Source organism: Pezoporus wallicus, unplaced genomic scaffold, assembly GCF_028554395.1.
Source record: "Pezoporus wallicus isolate ANWC-B61680 ecotype Strahan unplaced genomic scaffold, APGP_CSIRO_Pwel_v1 contig_1583, whole genome shotgun sequence".
Lineage (NCBI taxonomy): Eukaryota > Metazoa > Chordata > Aves > Psittaciformes > Psittacidae > Pezoporus > Pezoporus wallicus.
Genome location: NW_026637266.1, coordinates 659,785 through 672,537, shown reverse-complemented (window position 1 = coordinate 672,537; position 12,753 = coordinate 659,785). Strand labels below are relative to the sequence as shown.

General features: G+C 42.4%; 1 protein-coding gene across 5 annotated transcripts in view; it reads left to right on the top strand.

Annotated features, from left to right (window-relative positions):
* The first annotated feature begins 17 nt into the window (after nt 1-17).
* Nucleotides 18-12,753, top strand: part of MCUB (mitochondrial calcium uniporter dominant negative subunit beta) — a 45,412-nt gene continuing 32,676 nt past the window's right edge. The window contains exons 1-2 of one of the 5 annotated variants that reach the window (XM_057404553.1): nt 264-402; nt 1,488-1,682. In XM_057404553.1, coding sequence (XP_057260536.1) covers nt 1,665-1,682 — 18 coding nt within the window. In that variant the 5' untranslated portion in view covers nt 264-402; nt 1,488-1,664. Of the gene's footprint in view, nt 403-633; nt 842-1,487; nt 1,683-12,753 lie in introns of those variants that run through there. The other 4 variants (XM_057404555.1, XM_057404554.1, XM_057404552.1 and 1 more) reach the window with 4 other exon arrangements.

Sequence of the window (12,753 nt, the reverse complement as noted above, 5' to 3'; positions counted from 1 at the left end):
AGACACTCCGCTTCTTCCCGCTACTGTCCCCGCCCGCCCCGGGCCTCGCCCCGTCCAGCGGGACGGAGGGAGCCGCTCAGCGCTGCCCAGCGCAGCTCCTCCCCGGGGCTGGCGGGAAGAAGAGGAGAGCACACAGCACCGCCGGAGGAGACGCCCTCCGCGGGGACTCGTCCCCGCCCGCCGCGGCAGCCAGCGCCGCCCGCCACGAGCCGAGCCGTGGCGGAGCGCGCCTGAAAGCGGCCCGCTCCCCGCCGGCGGAGGCGGCCGAGGACCATGCTGTCGGGGCTGGGCCGGGCGGTGCTGAGCGGCTGGCCGCGAGGCGGGCGGCAGCCCCCTGTGCTGCTATGCGGCCGGGCAGCGCGGGTCAGGCGCGGTGGCAGCCCCCTGCCCTCAGCGCCTCAGGTGAGCCGCGGAGCGGGCGAGGTTCGCCGCGGGACGTTGTCGGGAAGAAGCGGGAGTGTCCCGCGCGGCAGCCGCCGCTGCCTTTTCCCCTGACGCGTGGCGGGGCTTAGCGAGCGGAGCGACACAACCTGGGGGAAGCGCAGCAGCGGCCGGGCTGGGGGCTTCGGGGCCTGGCGGGACGGGCCCCTCAGGACCGCTGCCTGGCGAGAGGCGCGGTGACTCACACGCGGGGCGGGGAGGCGCCGCGCCGCTGGTAACGGCCGCGGGTTGGGGACGCCCTAAGGGGCGGTGGGGCCTCAGCGCGCCTCTGGCCTCGTTCCCGGCTCCAGGCGGGGTGGAGAGTAAGGGGTGAGTCACGGGCTGCTGCCGTGAAGTGCGAGGGGGGAATGGAAGAGCAAGAAAGTTTCCTCACAGGCTGTCGGGGCATTAGAACAATGAGGTCCGTCAGCCGGTGCGCTTCTGTGGGCTTTAATAAGTCTTAGAGTTGAGTAAGAAGGGAAACATGAAGGCACAATGACTTCAAAAATACCGGACGTGGGACAGTGTGGTTCTGGAGTACTGAGTGACTGGGAGGGGAGGCAGCTTCGTCCTCAGTGGGTGTTTTTAATGTTAGAGATGCTATACGTGCTTGCAGGTCTTGCAGTGGTGGAACGGGATAGCCTGTTTCCAGGGCACACTGGTGGTGAGGAAGTCTCTGGAGCATGTGGTGACAAGCTTTTCACTGAGCAGCTTCCAGAGTTTCCTTGAAGCTGGTGGTGGCAGTTGGGTTTGAGGAGTTGTATGGAATGAGCTCTGTGCTCTTTGCTAAGAAAATTTGCAAGAACTGGCCAAAACTCTTACAAAATGCCGTTGCATTAATTTGCCCAACCTCTGCTCTGTTAATGTGAGTGGCCCTTCTTTGTCATGCGTGTACATGAAGGCACTTAAGAGAGGAATTTCAGATAACTATTGACTTAGCTTCCTTAATCTTCTAAGGTTCAAACGAGGCGTGCTAAAACCATCTTGCACCTCCCTGAGAGCATTACACTGTCATTCAGCACACACTGATACGACATACTTGGTTTGTCACCTCTTAACTTCTCCAGGGTAGTGCTTTGCAGACAAGCTTCCTGCTTTTCTGAGGCTCTGAAATGACACTGAAGCTGATAAAACTTCAGGAAGAGACACCGAAAATGAGAGGGGGAGGAGGAAACGCTCTTGCTCTGTCAGTGCTGCCGTTATAAGAAAGAACAGAAAAGCGATCGGCCCTGTTACTTCGTGGGATGGAACATGACAGTGATGTGACTCAGGAGCTGAATACTTGCCCCGAATAGATTAAGGAGAGGAATGTTGTAATTTTGAGGAAAATTCTAGTTGGGAAAAGAGTTTAATGCAAGACTTTGTTTATTTCTTCAGTGGAAAAATTTTAAATAAATTAATATAAAATGCTTTTTATGTATGTAATCCATAGTGCTGCCTTTTCTACAGAGTTGTTAGCATGATAGGTAATGGAGCATGTTGACTGGTTTTGCCCTTCCTGTTTCCATCTTTGAGTACCTTTCATTTTTTTAATTACATATCTGCAGAACTGTTCAGGCAATTAAAATATTTGTTCTTGTAAACACTAAATGAATGGCCAGCAGCTGTAATTTCAGGCTAGTGAAAGTAAGAAGTGTGGCAGTTGTTACTGCAAGTTGTTCAGCTCTTTATGGTTTCAGTGTAATGCAGAACGTCAGGTGCCGTACATCTTGTTCAATGCAAATATCACTGTTGTGATATTTCATTTTTCTCTTTTATCTTTTCTCTTTCCCCTGATTGTTGCTGTTGCACGATGCTAGTTCTGCTGCTTGCCATTGCTGTTTGTGTGAACAAATATTTTGCCTCTAGCTCTGGACAGAAAGGTTGGAGTGCTTGCACAGGGCTGAGGAACACAGGGCTTGCTTGGTTGCTTGTTGCCTTTGTGCTCAGCGTGGTCTGGTGCCATCGTGGGCCATGTTCTCCAGCTTGTTTGGTGATGGGAATCCATTTGACCAAATACCTTTTGGGGCACTGACTGCAGGTTTCCATTTGTAAAGCTGGAGGTGATACTTCTGTGGCCACAGAGGGCTGTAGTGTGGGTACTTAGTCATCACATACTGAAAGATATTCAAGTATTACTGTGTTGATAGACAGGTGTGTAAGTACACAGTGTATTTCTGTGTGGTGTTTTTGACTAATAAATCCACTGCTGTCAGGACAAATGAACCGTCATTGCAGTGGCTAATTTGCTGTAATTTCTCTGTAAAAGCAGGGATTGCTGTCCCAAAGAACTATATCCTTAACTGTTAGCTTTTCAGCTCTGCTTTTAGACAAAATCCACAATTATTCGGGTAGCTGTGATCCGCTGCTTTGCTTTTAAAGTGATACTCATACAAATTCCTTTTTATGTTGTAAAGTTGAGGGTTTTGTTACATGCGGAGTTTTGTATTAGTTTTTTTAAGTGGCTAGTGCTTAGACACTTAGTTTTTCAAACCAAGAATCTTGTATCATATTTTTCAGACAGGCTTTCTTATTACACATAACTTTATTCCCCAAAGGGCACAGTTTATTTTGCTAAAGTCCCAGATTTATCATACTGCAGTTATTTTGCATGTGATGAAACCTAAAGGTTGCCAACTCTTTCACTTCCTCTTCACTTGCACGATTTAACTCCCGCAGATCTTTCTGAGAGAAATGCCCTGCTTTCACTGCTCCCCCTGCCATATCACCGTGGAGAACAGATATATTAACACAGAATCAAAGCTTAGAATTGCTAGGGTTTTGGTTTTTTTTGTTTTGTAAATTCATAAACCTTTTAAGCGGGGAAACATTGAAAAGACTGGATTTAATATAATTCTTTTTTTTTTTTTTCTTAGACGCTCCTCATTACTCCCTTTATAGCACTGAATTTGATGAATCTAAAACTGGGTTGTTTTCTATGGCCGTTCATATACGTGAGATTCCCAGTTTAGTCCATACTATAGAGATCTGTACCAGCATGCCTGAATCACTTGGCATGTGGAAAATGAAGCCTGGGTTAGAGTTTCACTTCCCTTAACACTACTTTTCTTTAAAGTCTTGCAGCCCTGTTCTAGCTACAACTGTTTCTATCCTGTATGAAGATGGACAGAAATGTACGAAGGTGAAGTGAGGACATTTCTCTTGCAAAAGGCGGGGCTTGATTTAAACAACTATGAGGGAACTAAAATGTGAAAACTTGACTTTTTTTTTTTCAAAATGTGAGTTTATTTAACATCATTAATTCAGAATGCATTCAATTTTTGTGAGCAAAGTTCTCTTACAATTGTATTCCCCCTCTGGAATACACTGTGAGGGGGAAGATGGTGTGTGAGCTGGCAAGATCAAATTGCAAAGGTTTCTGTGAAAAACATTAGGGCTTTTTTTCTTCCTTGAGTAGGATATCGAATATGCTTGTTGCTGGGGGGAATTTTCCTCCTAGTTGCAAATTGCAGCCAGTAAGAGAGTCATTGGTTTTGTTTATCTGCAGAAAGCAGGGTAGAGAGGAGGTTCTTTCTTTGTTTTGAGGTTTTTTGTCAGTTCCTGGTGTCATCCATATCTGTTAGAAATGTTTCTTTTAATGCTTTCAGCTGATAAGTTTTTGACTACCCAATTCATCAGACTGGCTTGAACTTTTTTCCTGTCCTTCCTCTTAGTTTTTGTAGTTCTTCAAACTCCTGAATTACTGTAATGATCCCAGCATTATACCTGTCCAGTTTCTCCTCCTGTTTTATACAGTCCTATAAGTAAGGACCTAAATGGGTCCACAAGTCCTAACAGCTACTGGATAATTGGAAATGTGTTTTTTTCTTTTCATTTATTTATTTATTTACTTACTTCTTTTCTCTTTTGCACGGACTCTGCTATCAGGATTTCTAAGTCTGTCAGAGCAGCAACCCCAGGACATCCCAGGTGGCTTCACAGAGGTGAATTATCATTGAGTGTCTTGCCCTGCTAATGTTTCACTTAAATGTTGCTTAAGTACCGGCTTTGTATTTTCAGCCTACTCAGGTCCTTTGGAAATTGAGGTCCAATTGGAGCCAAGAACTGGGAGTAATCTGTGGCTACTGGGCGTGTTTTGCCCCATATTTCCTTCCCTTTGAAAACCTTGCACAACACAAGTTAGCTTGTTGATCGAAACAGAAACATTGAGCTTATACTACCATATGTCAACAGAAACATACAACCCACTAAGTTGTTTGTTCATGGAAGTACTGTTTACTCTTACTAATTTCTAAATACCTTCGAAAGCCATCTAGATCTCTGGCACTCGCTATAGGAAATGTGCTGTCTCAGCAGGTTCATGTATTTGCCTCTGATGGCGTAGCTATGCCAGAACAACAGGATGGCTGCTAGCTATTTCCTGTTGTCTCTTGTCATCTGACAGCTGGGAGATAGTTACGTGTTCTCTGATAAATACACTTTTGGAAAGAGATGTGACATATAGCACAGAAATTCATCATCCTTTGTACTTCACCTAATCTCATCTACTGTGTTTCTGTATCTAATCTGTCTGGTACAGATTCTGTAGTAACTCAGAAGGTTCTGAGATACTCTTGTATGTGCATATATAACTACCTGCAAACCACTCATTTCCTTGAAATTTAGGGCATTTCTAATAACCAGCCTCACTCAGTGTTTGAAACTGACATCAACAGTGTTTTTGTCCGACAGGGCAGATAACAGAAAAGCAGCGAACTCAGATGTGTGTATCAAATCAGCTATCCTTGCATAGAGTATTGCGATGCTTTTTTGCCTACTCTAAGTGTTCGTAGATGCGTTTCTTTGTGTGAATATAGCAATTCCTATGAAAGGAAATGAAAACCTGCTCCTGCAAGGCTGTGAAGAATGCATTTGTGCTCCTTAGGATCACAGGCTTAAAGAAGTTGGAGCTTTTGTGTGCTGACTAAAGGCTGTGTGGTATGCAGAAAATGTAAAGAAACCCTAAAATGTAAATGCTGTCTAACATTATTATCTGTAGCAGAATCTGCATAGTATTTTAGCCAGCTTCCTGAAGAGCTTTCCCACATGGGATGCAGGAGCAATAGGCTGTGCTTCTTAAAGGCTGGGAAGTACATTAGTCCAAATATATGCAATAGACATAAAAGAAAATAAAAATTTACTTAACTTCCTGTCAACTGTAGCAACATTATTTATTTATTTTACATATTTTTTTTTTAATTTAGAATGGGGCTAGGAATAGTCATACCATAAAGTGATACCTGTATTGGCTGCATCAAGTAGATGACAGAAAATGATGCTGTGATTTCATGTGAAGTGGATGTTGTGGTCATACGAACAGTACTGTGCGAGTAATTTTTGTTGTTCATGCAATGAGAAACATCAAAGTCTGGCACTGTTCCTTCTGGCACTCTCAGTTTTTCTGTACCTGTAAAAAGACTAATACTAAACCTCTAGAAGATGTCTGAGAACATTGCTTTGCAAGAGTCTTAGGTGCTCTGAAGATTTACCAGAGAAGTGTTGAATACAAAATGCTGATTACAAACCTAGTGCATGCTTTAAAAATATGAGTCTCTTCTGATGTATTTTTTTCTTTTGATGTTTTTTTTTTTTAAGGTTTAAAAACATGTTTTAAAGTTTATAGGGCAAAAACTGTAGACTATTCTAGAGCTTATAATATCTTAATTTCTGAAGTAATGAGAGGGAAGGAAAGTAATAATCTTTTTTGTTTGGTTGGTTTTTGGTTTTTCTTTTCTTGTGGTGAGGACTTTTTGAAGTCCTTACACAGTAAAATTTTTTGGCATTGGAGAGGAAGCAAACAATGCACCTGTTCTCTACATCTAGTTAAACATTATAACCTTTTTTTTCCAGCCTTCCCCTTAAGGGGAAATGAGCTGAAGGAAAACAAATGGAATAGCTGGGCTTGAGCTAGGCTTGCTTTCTCTAGGATTGTCTTTACTGTGGTGACATACTTGCAAGTCAGCAGCAAAGGTGAATTTCTCATTGGGCTGCTCATTGGTGGGGGGCATTCCTACAGCCAGGGGAGAAGGCAGTAAACTTAGCTAAGCCCAGAGGTGTTTCACAGGCACTTCTGGACCTTGTTATAATATAACGCTAATTAAGTGTCTGCTAAGGGCATGTAATACCAACATGTGCATTCCCATGGGTGCGTTTCTCTCCTTTTTTGCTCTTTTCCAGAAAGATGAAAGGGAGATACAGGTTCTCTATGTTGCTGCCTTGTCCTCTGTCTTGCTGTCAAGATACTGAGTAATAACTTGGTGATCAGGTTTGCACGGGAAAGAGGTGGCTCTTTATAAGGTCACTCCTGCCACTCTTACAACTGCTCATTGTGTCATTTCTGGTATCCCACTAATCTGAGTAGCCTACTGAACAATGAAAATAAGCTATTTGTTCTGTGAACTTGAGTAAGGAGGTGAGTAGGACAATTTTCAGGCCTGCAAATTATTTGCTGTGACTTTTTCCATCCTCAGCTGTTGCATGAGTCCCGGATCATCTTGAAATTGCATCCAGTGCAGGTGTTCTTACATGCTGTCCCTGAAATACTTTGTGTTTGCCAGGCAGGCTGTTCTTTAATTCTTGCAATATGTGGAGACTGGCTTAGTCTATACAAGTACTGTTGTATACCCATTTGTAACTGATACACCGTATGAGGAATCCATGACGTGATCATGGTGAGTATAGATAGCTTATGGGGAATGCTTGACCCAAAGTCCATGATCCCCAAGTGTTGGGAAAGTGCGGATCTAGACTCTGAAGGTCAGGTCCCTCACTAGTAAAATAAATCCCTCATGCTAGAGTGATTCTATTTACTGCAACACCAACAGCTGAAGAAGGAACTAGAATTTTAAAATGAACATTGGTTGTCTGCTTGCCTACTAATGATGGTGATTTCTGTAGTCATAAACTAATTCTTCTCTACCCAAGGGGGGCTGGTGGGGGTATGCAACCTACTACTCTGTGCAGAAGTGTCAGATGTCAGCAGTAAGTGCATGGGTAAACAAATAGCTTTGTGCTTGTGTGATGACGACTGGCCAGCACAACCTCTCCTTACCAGCAAGGAAACATTCAATAATCCCTCAGACTGAAGTGGATAAAAGATGATTACTGTAAAAATGGGAAACTTATACCTTCTAAAGGCTGGTTTTATCATAATGAGCACAGGCAGTACATCTTCAAAAGGACAGAAAGATTGAGTACATTATACACAAGCAAGATATAATTTTCTTTATTTTTTTTACTGCAGATAAACAATTTGAAACAATTATTTTCACATTTACTGTCTGGTCATTTTAGATCAGAATTACTTCAGTCTTTACATTCTGGTCAGATGGAGAGAAATAAGTTGTCTTTGAGTTGTTGTCTTTAAAGAAAAGTTTTGCTTATCTGAAAAGCAGGCAATGATTTAATCTTCCCAGTATCTCCCCATTGGTACTTACAAGTATAGTAAAAGACCACAAAAAATTGATTTAGAGATCACAAGAGCATCCTTAAATGTCCTGTATTTTTGACAGAGAGGAGGAAAAATTACATTGCTCTTCTTCCTGACAAGTAAAACTTAGGACATGAGGACATCACTTTGGTCAGAGTGCCATGATAGGGAAAAGTTGAGTACAGTACAGTATCTCTCCATGTACAGTGCAGTTGCCTGTTTTACCCAAAGGGCTTATGCCATACCGTTGGCAGAACAATGTGCTATGGTTTTGTTTGAGGTTTCCTTTTTCTAGGACCTGACCTGACCTTTTCTGTACTTTCTCATGCAAACTATTCATTATTTATATCTATACTTACTTTTTGACCCAGCTTCTCTCTGCCTGTGTCAGCAGAGCTGTGAATGTATTCCATTGTGCTGTCAGTGGAAGAAAGACTTTTTAAATAAAACATATTTCTCACCTTTATGTGTTTGTTCTAAGTGGAAGTATAAAGGCGCCATGCCCCTGAAATAGAGCAGCATGTACACACCTAGGGACCTCTGTGGCCCCAGCAGCTCCTCGTCTGGCCCCTCTGAGCTGGAGTCCCTCATGTGAGACATGGTTTGTGACTGTGTAACCACAAAGTAGTTCATTTTTCTTTTCTGCAGATACTGTCTGTTTTTGCCTTGCCCTAGGCACAGAAAGAAGCTGAAAGAATTGTTTGCAAACAGTAATTGCAAAAATATAACCCCAGTGGAAGAAATACATGTGTCATAAAATAAATATTATGTGAGAATTTGAAGTTAATGGTCTGCTGTCCTGAATGCTGTACTCAAGGCTAGCAATTCTGAATCAGCTGAGTGTTGGAAGTCAGGGATCTTGATCAATGGCTCAAGTAAATGCTGGCTGCTGTTAACATAGATAAAATAGTTGAAACTTAAAGGTACTAATCTTTCACAACAGTGTTTTAAGAGCTGTGTATCTGGTTTGTGTATCTGTTGTGTTTTAAGTGGAATAGACACCTGTGAAATGGCAAGGTTAGGAGTTTATCTTGGCTTCTCAGTGGATCATCTTCAGTCTACCCTTCCTCAGCTTTTCAGAATTTTAAAATTCCAGATGGAACTATGAGAAAGTTGTTAACAACTCAAAAGCTTCTTAAAAGACAGCAGCAGTTATGAAAGTTTACGCTCATGGATTCCTCAGCTCTGTAAATAATACTGGTTTTCAAACCACTGCTTATGCTGGTATTTTTAACTAAAACCAGGAAGTCTCTTAAATCTGGGGACAGAATGGAGACACAGCAATTAATGATCTTGAGGAATCTGTTTTCTTCTGCTTCCAAAGGCAAGAGGCTGAGCATGTCTCTTGTGCCGCCATCTGTTTATATTTGACTTCTGGATGGCTACGAACTATGTTCAAGCAGGAAAACTGAATCAATTCCTTGGAGTTCTCTTATGAGGAGCTTCTGTGCTCAGTAACCAAATGCCAGGATTCAACTCTATAGTGTATCTGTGCTAGATGGGACTTTGCTTTTTGCTTACATGTTCCCTTTTAATCTTACGTGCTGCTAGTGACATCTGGATTCTTAATAGCGCTTTCCCAAAGGCTGCTTTAAAATGAGTCCTGAACTATTCAGGCATCATGTTACCTGTGTTTGTGGCACACCTTTTGGTAGTTTGCTTGGAAAAGTTTCTGAAGGTATAATGAGTTCCTCGTAATATCCCGAAGGGTAAGCCTTGCTCAAGGTGCAACAGAAAGAGACTGGGAAAGTTTAGAATGGGGAGCTTCCTGGGGGTTTTGCCCTAGGTTGCCTTGGGAGATGATGCGGTGCAGGATGTGTCACAGCTTTCTTAAACCAAGAAAAGTGTAATAACAATCTTGAGACAATATTCCTGCCAGAACTTACTCCCAGACATGGGCACCACAGCAGTATCTTTTGCAGTCAGTTCTTAGTGGTACAGTTTCTCAGCTAGCTGCAATGGCTTTCAGTCAAAAGCATTTCTTGTAAGGCAGGTAAACATTTTTTGCAGAGCTGGAGCTAGTCCCAATTTAAAGTGCAGGCATTGCCATTTCTGCACTGAGTTTTCTACCACTTTTTTCTCATTTTAATTTGTTGGTTATGAGTGTATTCTCCAGTGTTCTTTATTTTTGTAATTTTAAATAACATCCTTTATCTGAAGCCATAAAGTTTGACATGCTATAGAATATGAAACTGTAATTAATATTTAGGCCTGTGTGCTTTAATCAGAAGCCAAAGGTGTGTACTTTGTGTTTGTAGTCTTTTGTGTGTAGTGAAATTAGGCATGCTTAGAAGACAGCAGTTTGAAGGTTGACTGTAAGCACACTGGGAATGGGACAGTGCTGAAGTAATTTAAAGAGGCATCAAATAGCCCAGGCCCTAAAACTGAATTATAGCTGTTAAACCATGTGTGCTTCTTGGAGTACTGACTGTTCTTGGAGTACTGACCCTTGGAGTTCTTCATGGCAGTGGAAGTATAAAATGAGCATGTTTTGCTATAGTTCAAACCTTGACACAACTTTAATCTTGCCAAACCATCATAGTGGTGCTGTTCTTCAGCATTTCATAATGCTGCATATAATATAGCTTGGTACTGTTCATTCTGCAGTGTCCCTGTTACTTCTTGTGAACAAGGATGTAACTTGTCTATGGGGATTCCTCTGAGCCAGCAGATGAAAGCTATAATCCCATTGGCATTCAAATATAAATAGAGTTTTGGGTTGTTGGGAAGTTAGATCTTAAAACTGTGCACTCTACTCCTGACAGTTACAGCACATCCTGTTTTACTTGGCATTAAATATCAGTAGTTAATAGTTTTCTTGACATATTACAGAAGCTTTTGTGCAAGTTATGAATATTCATAACTAATTCAATAATTAACTGCATAAAGTTACACAGTAAGGTAGATGCTATCAGAAGTTATTAAGAGGATTAGACAAAAATGCTGATGTTGATTATTCATATGCTGCTAAACATTTTGGATGCCATACAATATTTAGAATTCAATCCCTTACATACCGCTCTTGGTCTTTGTGGTGTTCCTGATAGTTTCTAGAGTTTGGCTGAGGCTCTGCAATGGTGGGTCAGCCTGTTGTAGAGTCCTATAATTTAAGGACTTGAGCGTTAAGAAAAACACACAGCACTTCATGGCAGCAGTCAGACCAGTGAGATCCACTACAAGCAGCCAGCTGCAACATGCTGGTTCACAGGTCAGTGCATGCTCCTATGGCACAGGCTAATCTTACCTGCACGCATGCAAGAGAAGTACTGTATTTCCATGACAAAAATTTGCAATACTCCATATGTACGAGTAATGCTAGTTTCTGTGAATGGCCGTCATAAAAAATAGTCAACCAGCCGCTATTCCTAGGCCTGGAGCTAACAGAGGAACCATCTTCTCTGCTGCTTTATTTTTATTTCACTTGGAGCCAATACTGAAAAGTGGGTTGGCAGGTCACACATTAATATTTAAATCAGGTGGTTGCTGGTATCACAGGGCTCCCTTGCTGCTGTTAGAAATTCACTGGTGTGTGTCATTTAAAATGAAAAAAAAACAGTTTGTCTCTCTTAGTGTTGCTGACACCACATGTAGCCCAGCCCAATGCAGTTGCCTCAGTCTGTCTCTAGCTCCTGCTCCAGGCGCCTTGCTGCTCTTTCATTCGAGAGGTCACCCAAGTGCATCCTGAAGCCCTGCAGAACGGCAGGGGTCGTGCTGCTGCAGTAATGCTTTCTCCGCCAGTATTGGGTCGTGATGTGGTTTTCAGTGCTGTGGAGTATCTACTTCAGGGGGAAGCTGTAGTTGGAGAAATTTTAGTCTTATTCCCTGCTTTCATGTTCTGTCCCTGTGTCCCGTGTTGATGAAAGCAAAAAAATCTCATGTCCGAGTTAAGAAAGATACGGTTGAACCCCAACAGCACATATCCAGAGGGAGGGAAATATTGAACATTTATTCAAAGACAGTTGTGAAAGCACAGAATTGATGGACTCTTGTGTTTAGCCCAAGCAAGCCATCAATATTTAGTGGGCTGTTTGTCTGCATTGTTCATTGTAGCATACTCTGCTGGGATGCACTCTGTGGTATTTATATCCCTCATCCATGCAGAACTATTCAGGCTAGTCCTTTTCATTTAAGTTATTGTTTGATAGTGTTAATGCCTCTGTTTAAATATGAGTAGCTTGCAAGTTGCTTCAGCTGCAACAGGTAAATGTGGCAGATGATAGGTTTTTAACTGAACTTCAGTTATCTTATTCTGAGAGTGAAGGAAAGTAAAGACAAGGGGAGACAATCTACAGAGACATTGAAAAAACATATTGCAGCAGAATATGGTGGCATCAAAGAGACTGAGACTGTATTTTCCCGTGTACTTTTTTCCAGGATGACACGTTGCAAATGAGTCCCTGTTGCTCACTTGTTGTTAATCGGGTATGTTTTCTAATTTGCTATACTTTCAATAAACCTTCAAGAAGAAAATTCAGACACTATTTTGCGCTCCAGGAAAATTCTCACTGAGTCCTAAAGGTGTTTGTTGTAAGATACTGCAGCTTCTCCAAACTGCAGTTTTCTCAAGAAGATGCAAGTTTTATAATGTGAGAAGAATTAACAAGAATCCTCATACTGTGTATTTGTGGGGAACTCGGCTCTAATCTCACTGTCTTTCTTCCTTACAACAAAGCAGCAGTCTTGGAGCATGGCTGATTGCATTATCTCCATTTCAGTAAGGAGGATTGTGAGATGTATAGTCCTGGGTGTCTGTATTTTGCAAAACCATTTGCAAATGGTTTTGGACACAGATTGGGCTCTGTGGGCATGATTATGCTTTTCACTGCAGCTTGTTCTGAGTGGGTTGCTGTATCCAGAAAACACTGTCCATATGGAGAGACTAGCTGGGATCCTGAAAGCAGCAAGTAGCTGCTCAGTGTGTTGGT